The 12283-nt window shown below is 42.8% G+C and overlaps 1 protein-coding gene across 2 annotated transcripts in view; it reads left to right on the top strand.

Annotated features, from left to right (window-relative positions):
* The window catches only part of USP14 (ubiquitin specific peptidase 14), a 56412-nt gene that overhangs the window by 25648 nt on the left and 18481 nt on the right, over positions 1 to 12283 (top strand). For both annotated transcript variants that reach the window (XM_024235805.3, XM_024235806.3), the window contains one exon: positions 10956 to 11014. In XM_024235805.3, coding sequence (XP_024091573.1) covers positions 10956 to 11014 — 59 coding nt within the window. The remainder of the gene's footprint in view (positions 1 to 10955; positions 11015 to 12283) is intronic.

The raw sequence follows: 12283 nt of genomic DNA, 5'->3' as shown, positions 1-12283 counted from the left end.
GAGGCTGAGGTGGGAGATTGCTTGAGCCTGGGAGGTCGAGCCTTCAGTGAGCCATCAGCGTGCCACTGCACTCCAGGCTGGGTGATAGAGTGAGGCCCTGTCTCAAAAAATAAAATAAAATAAAAAGAGAGTGGGATATATAATGATGGAGGGTAGAAGGAAAGTGTGTTCAAGAGAAATAGACGGATTAGCTTAAGAGGCAGTAAGGACCAAGAACTATAGCCACAGGTAAAAATAAGGTTTGAAATGGCTTGCTTCATGCCGCCCAAGAGTGGAATCTCATCATACTCCTGGAGTTCGATTCTCAATTTAGAACCTAGAGTGAAAACTATATGTTATAAAAAACATCCTAAAATTCTATAAATTACTCCTCAAAAGACAGTAACACATGGCCGTATCTGTTGTATTGGAGACCGGCAAGCCCCAGCTCTCAATATACACAGTGTTAACAGTTACTAGATTGCTGATTTTCTTTCTTTTTTTTTTCTTATTTTTTATTTATTTATTTTTGAGACAGAGTCTCACTCACTCACCCAGGCTGCAGTGCAGTGGTGTGATTTCAGCTCACTGCAGCCTCTGCCTCCCAGGCTTGAGCGATTCTTCTGTCTCAGCCTCCCAAGTAGCTGGAATTACAGGTGTGTGCCACCATGCCTGACTAATTTTTGTATTTTTATTAGAGATGGGTTTTGCTATATTGTCCAGGCTGTTTTCAAAATCCTCACAAGTCATCTGCCCGCCTCAGCCTCCCAAAGTGCTGGGATTACAGGCATGAGCCACTGTGCCTGGCTGAAAATATTTATCTGTAAACACTAGAGTCTCACTCAGTTCAGTGAGATGCTCATATTACGAGAGGCGTGCAAGAACTGAGACACTCGGAGCGAACAGAAAAGCCCCATATCTCATCTCACAACTGTCTAGGGGATGTGTTCATTGAGTGGAATTGCATGTGGGATTGCTTACACTACTTAAATTATTTAGTTTTTTTTTAGCTTATTGAGGGCATATCTTCATTTAAAATTTTAAAAAATTTTAAATTATTTTTTATTTTTTGAGACAGGCCCTCGCTCTGTTGCCCAGGCTCTGGAGTGGCACGATCACAGATCACTGCAGCCTTGACCTCTTGGGCTTAAGGATCCTCCTGACTTGGCTTCCCAAGTAGCTGGGACCTCAGGCATGCACCACTATGCCCAGCTGATTTTTTTTTTTTTTGAAGTAGAGACAAGAGATGGCTATGTTGCTCAGGCTGGTTTCAAACTCCTGGCCTCAATCAATTCTCCCAGCTCAGTCTGCCAAAATACTGGGATTACAGGTGTGAGCCACCACATCTGGCACGCATATCTTCATTCTAAATAGTTGATTGCAACTTGTTCTTGACAAAAAAATTTTAAATAACAGAAAAGTCTACATATTTGATATTCACTTTTTCTCAGCCCTTATGTCAGGATATGATGAAAATGCATCATACATTTAATTCATACAGATTGAAGATGTACCCTGGGCTGGATGTGATGGCTCATGCCTGTGATCCCAGTGCTTTGGGAGGCTGAATCTATAGCTTGAGGCCAGAAGTTTAAGACCAGCCTGGGCAACATAGTGAGACCCCCATCTCTACAATAAAAAAGAAATAGCTGAGTGTGGTGGTGTGCGCCTGTAGTTCCAGCTACTCATGAGGCTGAGCTGGGAGGAATGCTTGAGCCCAGGAGTTTGCAGCTGCAGTGAGCTGTGATGATGCCACTGCACTCCAGCCTGGGCAATGCAATGAGACCCTGTCTCTTAAAAAAAGAGATGGGCCAGGAGCAGTGGCTCATGCTTGTAATCCCAGCACTTTGGGAGGCTGAGGCGGGCAGATCACTGAAGGTCACGAGTTCAAGACCAGCTTGGCTAACATGGTGAAACCCCATCTCTATTAAAAATACAAAAATTAGCCAGGTTTGGTGGTGGGTGCGTATAATCCCAGCTACTCAGGAGGCTGAGGCAGGAGGGTCGCTTGAACCCGCGAGCAGAGGCTGCAGTGAGCCGAGATTGCACCACTGCACTCCAGCCTGGGCGACAGAGTGAGACTGTGTCTCAAAAAAAAAAAGAGAAAGGGATGAAGATTTGTGTTATATTTGGGTTTTTTCTTTAAACATATGTGTAGCAGTGTATGCGTTTTTTATAACCAATTCAAACAGTCTTAAATTTGTGCTCATGTCTTTGTTTTTATGCTTACGTATTAACAATTCTGCAGTACACCTTGATGCATAGGATTCTTTGGATCAATTTCTGGAAGTGGAGTTGGTGGGTTGATAAATTAGAGTGGATAGTTTGACCTTTTAGATATTGGCAGTTGTTATCCCAAAAGGTAGAAAAATATGAATGCTACATTCTGTAGATATTCATCAATGTAAAATATTATAATGATAAATATTTTTTGATTACTGGTAAGATTGAACTACTTTTTACTCGTGAGTTTATTGGTGACTTACATTTCTAAGGTAAAAATCTAGGTTTCTCTTTTTTTCTCCCATCACCATTTATTGTATATTGATACACATTGATCTTTTATCATATGTATTATTATTAAATATTTTTGAGACCTGTTCCTAGATTTTCTAATTGGGTTTATTTATTGAGGTCTGATTTTTGATATGAGTTTGTATTATGCCATTTTAACCATCTGGTGTATAGTAATGCATCCTTCTTACTTTCAGTGTATTACTGGATAGTTTGATCCATTTTTTACATCTCTTTGAACTTCATAGTCATGTTGTTCAATACGCCTTTCTCCCTCTAAATGGATAAATAGTGGGAGTGTCAGCCTTTGGGATTTTGACCATAATGGCTTTAAGTTTGGGATAAATTGACATTTTTGCAATATTTAGCCTCCCCATCCAGGAACATAGGCTGTCTCCCCATTGTTTCAGGTCTTATTTGACTTTCAGTAAGATGGATTTTTTTCACGTGTTTTATTTCCAACTGTTTTGAATTTTTGTATTTTGTAATGTTAGATGAATTTTCCCTTGATCATTTTGTTATTGGCCCTGCTAGCTGATGGGAAGAAATCAGGCATACTAATTTCAAATATCAGATTTCCATGGTTCCAAGATATACTTTACCCTAATATTGAAATAGTCCTTATATTCTATGAAAATTTTAATGTAGTTTTTATTTACCTTGAAAACACATTTATTTACCCTGAAAACACATTTTATTTATGATATTTATGATTATGATTTATTTATGGTATATTTATGAGGAAATAAGGCATATTTTCTATTAGTATTTGGATTTTCTAAATAGATAATCAAATCCATTACTCAGGTTAGTTTTGTCTGTTTCAGGTAGTTTACTTCATGTTTCTTTCGTGTTTCACTGGCTAGAACTTTTAACACAATGTTAAATAGTAGATGGTTGTGGAATTCTCTCTTGTTTTTGATTTTAATAAGACTGTTGTATTTTAGGGTTAAATATTGATCTTGGGTTTGGTGGAAATATTCTTTTTTTATTTTTTCTTTTCTTCTCCTTGTCTTCTTCCCCTCAGGTTTGGTGGAAATATTCTTAAGAATGTTAAGAAAGTATCCCTCCATTTGTTTACTGGAGGTTTTTTAAAAACAAGAAATACATGTTAAAATTATCAAATGTTGTTTGTTGACCTAGTACTAAGATTTTTCTCACTAGATCTATTTGTGATACATTATGTTAATAGTTAGCCTAATAGTAGACTATATTCCTGATACATTCATATTCTTTCAATGTATAGCACTGAATTTAATTTGCTGGAACATTTTAAAAGGATTTTTTGGGGTCATTTGTTAGTAAGACTGATTTATAGCATTCTGTCTCCCTCTGGCTTTTTTTTTTTTTTCTTTGTGAGGGTTTGGTGTTACAGTTATGCTAGCTCTATGTCCATCTTTTCCTGGAACTTTTATTTTCTTTCATGCTTTTATAGGACTGATCTGTTGTTGAAAGCCTTGCCGATGAAATTGTCTGCACTCAACTTTTTTGGGGTATTTTATTTTATTTTATTTTGAGACAGAGTCTCACTGTGTTGCCCAGGCTGGAGTGCAGTGGTATGATCTCGGCTCACTGCAACCTCCGCCTCCTGGGTTCAAGTGATTCTCCTGCCTCAGCCTCCCAAGTAGCTGGGATTACAGGCACCCGCCACTACGCCCAGCTAATTTTTTGTAGTTTTAGTAGAGACGTGGTTTCACCATGTTGGCCAGGATGGTCTCGAACTCCTGACCTCAGGTGATGCCCCGGCCTTGGCCTCCCAAAGTGCTGGGATTACAGGCATGAGCCACCGTGCTTGGCCTTTGGGGTATTTTAAATGTACTTATTCTCTTCTAAAGTCAGTTTTGGTAATTTATATTTTCCTACAAAACTGTCCTGTCTTTAAATTATTTCAGCTTAAGACTTATTCTACTATTGGACCTGTATTTTTTTTTGTATTTTTATTTCTCATTTGTTATATTTGTGTTTTCCTCCCTTGATTTTCTTGCTAGAGATTTGTATTTTAGTTTTCAAAGAATTGGCTATTAGATTTGTTCATTCAATTTTTTGAGTTGTCTGATTCATCCTACTTTTGCTTGTATTAATTTTTTCTTATTTCTGTTTACCTTAGGCTTGTTTTATTGTCTATTTTCTAACTTAAAGTTTCATACGTGGATTGTTTACTTACCCTTGTGTAGTAATGAAAGCATTTAGTTCTGAGATTTTGCTTGTTCTCTGTTAGATGTTCAGATGTTAACAAAAACCACTAGAAAGTCTCTTATCTTTTCCTTTTAGCTCAGTTTTTTTTTGTTTCTTTTTTTGTTTTTTTTGAAACGGAGTCTCACTCTGCCCCCAGGCTGGAGTGCAGTGGCATGATCTCGGCTCACTGCAGCCTCCGCCTCCTGGGTTGAAGTGATTCTCCTGCCTCAGCCTCACGAGTAGCTGGGACTACAGGTGCGTGTCACAATGCCCAGCTAGTTTTGTATTTTTATTTATTTATTTATTTATTTATTTTTTTTTTTTTATTATTTTTTTTAATTTATGAAGAATTTATTGATGATTCTTGGGTGTTTCTGGGAGAGGGGGATATGGCAGGGTCATAGGATAATAGTGGAGAGAAGGTCAGGAGATAAACACATGAACAAAGGTCTCTGGTTTTCCTAGGCAGAGGTCCCTGCGGCCTTCTGCAGTGTTTGTGCCCCTGAGTACTTGAGATTAGGGAGTGGTGATGACTCTTAAAGAGCATGCTGCCTTCAAGCATCTGTTTAACAAAGCACATCTTGCCACCGCCCTTAATCCATTTAACCCTGAGTTGACACAGCATATGTTTCAGAGAGCAGGGGGCTGGGGGAAAGGCCATAGATCAACAGCATCCCAAGGCAGAAGAATTTCTCCTAGTCACAACAAAATGGAGTCTCCTATGCCCACCTCTTTCTACACAGACACAGCAACAATCTGATCTCTCCTTCCTTTCCCCACACTTCCTCCCCTTCTCTTCAACAAAACCGCCATCGTCCTCATGGCCCGCTCCCGATGGTCGCTGTCTCTTCGGAGCTGTTGGGTACACCTCCCAGACAGGGCAGCTGGGCAGAGGCGCTCCTCACCTCCCAGACAGGGCGGCCGGGCAGAGGCGCTCCTCGCTTCCCAGACGGGGCCGCCCGGGCAGAGGCGCTCCTCGCTTCCCAGACGGGGCCGCCCGGGCAGAGATGCTCCTCACTTCCCAGACGGGGCCGCCCGGGCAGAGACGCTCCTCACTTCCCAGACGGGGCCGCCCGGGCAGAGGCGCTCCTCACTTCCTCCCAGACCGGGTGGCAGCCGGGCAGAGGCGCTCCTCACCTCCCAGACGGGGCGGCCGGGCAGAGGCGCTCCTCACTTCCCAGACCGGGCGGCCGGGCAGAGGCGCTCCTCACTTCCCAGACGGGGCGGCCGGGCAGAGACGCTCCTCACTTCCTCCCAGACGGGGTGGCGGCCAGGCAGAGGCGCTCCTCACCTCCCAGACAGGGAGGCCGGGCAGAGGCGCTCCTCACTTCCCAGACGGGGTGGTGGCCAGGCAGAGGTGCTCCTCACTTCCCATATGGGGTGGCGGCCGGGCAGAGGCGCTCCTCACTTCCCAGATGGGGCAGCCGGGCAGAGGCGCTCCTCACTTCCTCCCAGACGGGGTGGCGGCCAGGCAGAGGCGCTCCTCACCTCCCAGACGGGGCGGCCGGGCAGAGGCGCTCCTCCCTTCCCAGACGGAGTGGCCAGGCAGAGGCACTCCTCACCTCCCAGAGTGGGCGGCCGGGCAGAGGCGCTCCTCACTTCCCATAGGGGGTGGCAGCCGGGCAGAGGTGCTCCTCACTTCCCAGATGGGGCAGCTGGGCAGAGGTGCTCCTCACTTCCTCCCAGACGGGGTGGCGGCCAGGCAGAGGCGCTCCTCACCTCCCAGACGGGGCGGCCGGGCAGAGGCGCTCCTCACCTCCCAGACGGGGCGGCCGGGCAGAGGCGCTCCTCACCTCCCAGAGTGGGCGGCCGGGCAGAGGCGCTCCTCACTTCCCAGAGTGGGCGGCCGGGCAGAGGCGCTCCTCACTTCCCATAGGGGGTGGCAGCCGGGCAGAGGCGCTCCTCACTTCCCAGATGGGGCAGCTGGGCAGAGGCGCTCCTCACTTCCTCCCAGACGGGGTGGCGGCCAGGCAGAGGCGCTCCTCACCTCCCAGACGGGGCGACCGGGCAGAGGCACTCCTCACCTCCCAGACGGGGCGGCTGGGCAGAGGCGCTCCTCACTTCCCATATGGGGTGGCAGCCGGGCAGAGGTGCTCCTCACTTCCCAGACGGGGTGGCGGCCAGGCAGAGGCGCTCCTCACTTCCCAGATGGGGCAACCGGGCAGAGGCGCTCCTCACTTCCTCCCAGACGGGGTGGCGGCCAGGCAGAGGCGCTCCTCACCTCCCAGACGGGGCGGCCGGGCAGAGGTGCTCCTCATCTCCCAGACGGGGCAGCCGGGCAGAGGCGCTCCTCACTTCCTCCCAGACGGGGTGGCAGCCGGGCCGAGGCGCTCCTCACCTCCCAGACGGGGTGGCAGCCGGGCAGAGGCGCTCCTCACATCCCAGACGATGGGCGGCCGGGCAGAGGTGCTCCTCACTTCCCAGATAGGGCGGCCGGGCAGAGGGGCTCCTCACATCCCAGACGATGGGTGGCCAGGCAGAGATGCTCCTCACTTCCTAGACGGGGTGGCGGCGGGGCAGAGGCTGTAATCTTAGCACTTTAAGAGGCCAAGGCAGGAGGCTGGTAGGTGGAGGTTGCAGCGAGCCGAGATCACACCACTGCACTCCAGCCTGAGCACCATTGAGCATTGAGTTAGCGAGACTCCGTCTGCAATCCCAGCACCTCGGGAGGCCGAGGCAAGCAGATCACTCGAGGCCAGGAGCTGGAGACCAGCCCGGTCAACACGGCGAAACCCCGTCTCCACCAAAAATACAAAAACCATTCAGGCGTGGCGGCGCGCGGCTGCAATCCCAGGCACTCGGCAGGCCGAGGCAGGAGAGTCACAGGAGCCCGAGGCAGGGAGGTTGCAGCGAGCCGAGATCATGGCAGTACAGTCCAGCTTCGATAACAGTGGGAGACCGAAAAAAGAAGGAGAGGGAGACCGAAGAAAGGGGAGAGGGAGAGGGAGAGGGAGAGGGAGACCGGAGAGGGAGAGGGAGAGGGAGAGGGAGAGGGAGACCGGAGAGGGAGAGGGAGAGGGAGACCAGAGAGGGAGAGGGAGAGGGAGACCGGAGAGGGAGAGGGAGACCGGAGAGGGAGAGGGAGAGGGAGAGGGAGAGGGAGAGGGAGTTTTGTATTTTTATTAGAGACAGGGTTTTATCATGTTGGCCAGGATGGTCTCGATCTCTTGACCTCGTGATCCACCTGCCTCGGCCTCCCAAGTGCTGGGATTACAGGCATGAGCCACCACGCCTGGTGCGTTTATTTTTGATTGAATTATAACATGCAAAAGTATACAAATTATAAGTGTACAACTCAATGAATTGTCCCAGGGTGAGCACATCCGTATACCCAAAATAAAGGCAGAACCCTTCTAGCACTCTAAAAATCTCCTCACAGATCTTAATCACTAACACCGTTTATGTTTCCTAAATTGGAAATACTATCCTGACTTCTAATCTCATAGATCAGTTTTAACAATTTTGAACTCTATGAACAGAAATGTACAAATTGGGCCCATTTGTCTGGCTGATGACTGGGTAATGGGTCTGGCTCATGATGTTTAGCGTATCCATGTTCTGTGTATTGGTGATTCATTTATATTCATGCTGTATAGTATAGTATTCCATTGTGTCCTGTACTACCAATTTATTATCCATTCTTCTGTTGATGAATATTTGGTTTGTGTTCAGTTTTTGGTGATTATGAAAAAATATACTCTGAATATTCTAGTACATTTTTGGGCACATGCATTTGTTTCTGTTGGGTATATGTGAGTATGTATGCATATGCACAAAATATATATGAGTGAAACTGCTGGGTCATAAAAGGATGTGTATATTCAGTTTTAGTATGTTTTGCCAACCAGTTTCAAAAACGGAGGTACCAATTCATATTTTCATTAGCATTATATGTGCTTTTCATTTGTTCCACATCCATCCCCAAGAGTTTAAGCCAAGTTATTTAGCCAGTGGATTTAGAAACACATATATGAAAGCATATGTTATAAATGTACTTTATTTCACTATGGGTAAGGATTGTAGCCTACATAACTTTTGGTTTTTGGAAATTTGAGTTTGTCTTTTTGATCTGATGTATGATTGAATATTTCATAGGGACTAGAAAAGTCAAAATGTCCTCTCTTTGTAGGTGTCAAAGTATAATAGACATTAGGTTAATTTTATTATGTTCAGATTTTCTGTATCATTACTTTTTATTTATTGACTTGACAGAGATAAGGAAAGAGTCTCAGTACTTTTGACTGTAAAACCTCTCAGTATTTCTGTCAGTTTCCTTTTATTTTCCAAGTTTTTCTTTATAAACTTCAGTGTTAATGTTATTTGGCTTAATGGATGGTTTTACATGAATTAGGAATTACATTTTATTGCTCTAATATGGGAATTTTTTTTGGATATTAAATTACATATGACCTTTCTTAGTTACAAAAAAAAGATTGATAATTCATTAGTGTATCTTTGCCATAAATGTAGAAATAGTTACATATTCATGTTACCCTATAACAAGAAGTAAAATTCAGTAACAGCAGCAATTATGTAGCTAATTACATACCCAAGTGATGTTCTGGGATATGTCTGCTATATTAGTACTTCATTTTAATTTCAAAAATGCCTTTTAAGAAGTTGCTAAAATGTCTTAACAGGGAAATGTAATGATTTTCAGGTTTTTAAAAATGAACACACATAATTCAGGCATTATTGTGAATTATTGTGTATTGAAAAATTAAGAAAATTTGTTGAGTCACAGCAGTTTCCGAAAGATGCAAACAAATGAAAAAGGGAAAAACAAAATCCTTCAATTGAGTACAATTTAACACAATACTCTGTGATTTCTTTCATACTGCTTAACATAAGCATAGAGGTTTTGCTTTGCAAATTGAGATACAATTCACATCTAGTGAAATGCATGTATCTTAAGTGTTTGGTTTGATCAGTTTTGACAAATGCAAATTCTCTGTAATCCATTTGCCTATCAAAGTATAGAACATTTCTATCATCTCAGAAAATTTCTTGGGCGTGCCTTTTCTCAGTTAATCCTTATTGTCTCCACCCCCTTCCAGCAACTACTGATTTCATATTAGTTTGCACATTCTGAAACGTAAAATAAATGGAATCCTACAGGTCGTGCTTTTCTTTTGTTCTGGCTTGTTTCACTCAGTATCTAGCTTGGAGATCCTTTCATATTATTATTGACTAGATCAGTAATTCTGATTGCTCCACAATCTTGCCAATATTGGGTGATACTAGTTTTTTTTAAATTTTGATTTTAATCACTCTAATGGGTATGTAGTATGTACGCATAGTTTAATCGTAGTGCATATGCAATCTCCCACTTCACTGTTTAATATTAACTGAATGATAATTTCTGAGCTTTTGTCATTTTAAGACATTGTGTGAGTAATGACTGTGGTTTGAATAGTCATTTGAAAAGGAATTTGCATGGCCAGTTTGTTGTACTGTTGTAAATTAAGTGAGGATCATAAAGCTGAAAGTGAATTTAGAAATCATTTAATAGAAGCTCCTCGGTTTACAGATGAGCAAACTGACCTACAACCTTAAGTGACCTATTTAATGATACACAGCAAGCTAATGCTGAATGTAGGTGTATGATTTTTGATTGAATGTTTTTGATCTAATGCTTATTTCTTCCAAGTTATTTCAGAGATTGTGTTATTTTATTTTCTTTGTAATTAATGAATAGTTTTGTTTCACAATACTTTCAGAAAATGTTTGTTTTAGCTGGGTACAGTGGCTCATGCCTGTAATCCCAGCACTTTGGGAGGCCGAGATGGGTGGATCACCTGAGGTCAGGAGTTTAAGACCAGCCTGCCCAACATGGTGAAACCCTGTCTCTACTAGAAATACAAAAAATAGCTGGGCATGGTGGTGGACGCCTGTAATCCCAGCTGCTTGGGAGGCTGAGGCAGGAGAAATTGCTTGAACCCAGGAGGTAGAGGTTGCAGTGAGTGGAGATCATGCCCTTGCACTCCAACCTGGGCGACAAGAGCAAAACTCTGTCTCAGAAAATAAAAAATAAAATAAAATGTTTGTTTTATATGAGTTTGACAAAGGGAAAGAGCTTAAAGTAGGCTCCATCTAAATTCCGTTTTCTGCATTCCTTTTTTTCTTCATATAATGCAAGACCAGAAGAGAAGAAAATGAAAGGTGGGAACAACTCTGAGGAACTTGCAGTTGAGGGTGTCATAATAACTCTTTTTAACTGGTTTCTTCCCATTTGAGTGTTAGAATGAATTGAATTCTATTGTTTAACTCTGCTTTAATGTTCCTAGGTATGCAGGTGCCTTGAGAGCTTCAGGGGAAATGGCTTCAGCGCAGTATATTACTGCAGGTTTGTATACTATATATACTACTTTTTGATAGGAGTAAGACATTTTATTTTTCGCTCACAATCCTTTGCAGTTTACAGAATGTCTTTTGTAAAACATCACCTCATTAAGCTTGGAGTGTACATTACACTTAAGTTAAACAACTTGGTACTTAGTTTATCATCCGGATTATAAATCATTGATGTCTGTCCTTTTGTGAAAAATAATCTTTGGATTTTTTTGGATTAAATTATAATTTTGGCTTCAGGTTTGATTTGTATAATATATCTTTGGGGTTGACTCTGGGGATAGCCAGCGACGGGTTTTATCACAATCAATGTATCATTATAAAAGAGGGTCTTAGTGAGTATTGGTGTAAAGAAGTGATGTGTGTGAAGAGAAATAGTAATCTTAAAGGATAGAAATAACTGGTTTCTTCATTGCATAAGAGAATATAACCCCCACCTAATTTTGGACATTTTAATACTGTTAAATCTTTGGGTTAGGTCAATAGGGTTTTACAGTCATGCCTTTTTTTTACTCTCTCTCTAACAGCTTTATTGATATAGTGTACATATCATAAAATCTGCCCATTTAAAGTGTATAATTCATTGTTTTTTAGTTTATCCACAGAGTTGTGCAAATGTTACTAAAATGTTAATTTTAGAACATTATCATTCCAAAAAGCAACTTCATAACACCTAGCAGTCACCTCCTTTCCCATTTCTAGCCCTACCCAAACATTTATCTATGTGTTCTTTCTCTCTAGATTTGCATACTCTGGACTTTTGCTCTAAATGGAATTAAATAATATGTAGTCTCTTGTGACTGGTGTCTTTCACTTAGTATAATGTTTTCAGAATTCATCCACATTGCGGCATGTATCAGTACTTCATTCTTTTTTATTGCTAAATAAGAGTGCCTTATATGGACATGCCACATATCATTTATCCATTCATCACTGATGGATATTTGGGTTGTTTCCGCTTTTCGACTATTACAAATACTCCTGACATTCGTGTACAAGTCTTGGTGTGGACAAATGCTTTCATTTCTCTTTGGTATGTATCTAGGAGTGGAATTAATTGCTGGGTCATATGATTACTATATTTAACCTTCTGAGGAACTGCCGGAATTTTCCAAAGGAGTTGCACCGTTTTACATTTCCCCCAGAAGGGTATGAGGGTTCTGATTTCTCCGTCTCCTTACCAGCACTTAGTATTATATGTCTTTTTGACTATAGCCATCCAAGAGGTATGAAGTGTTATCTCGTTGTCAACCATTGATTTTTG

This window comes from Pongo abelii, chromosome 17 (genome assembly GCF_028885655.2).
Source record: "Pongo abelii isolate AG06213 chromosome 17, NHGRI_mPonAbe1-v2.0_pri, whole genome shotgun sequence".
Classification (NCBI taxonomy): Eukaryota; Metazoa; Chordata; class Mammalia; order Primates; family Hominidae; genus Pongo; species Pongo abelii.
Note: the sequence above shows the minus strand (reverse complement) of the source record. Positions and strands in the feature narration are given on the sequence as shown.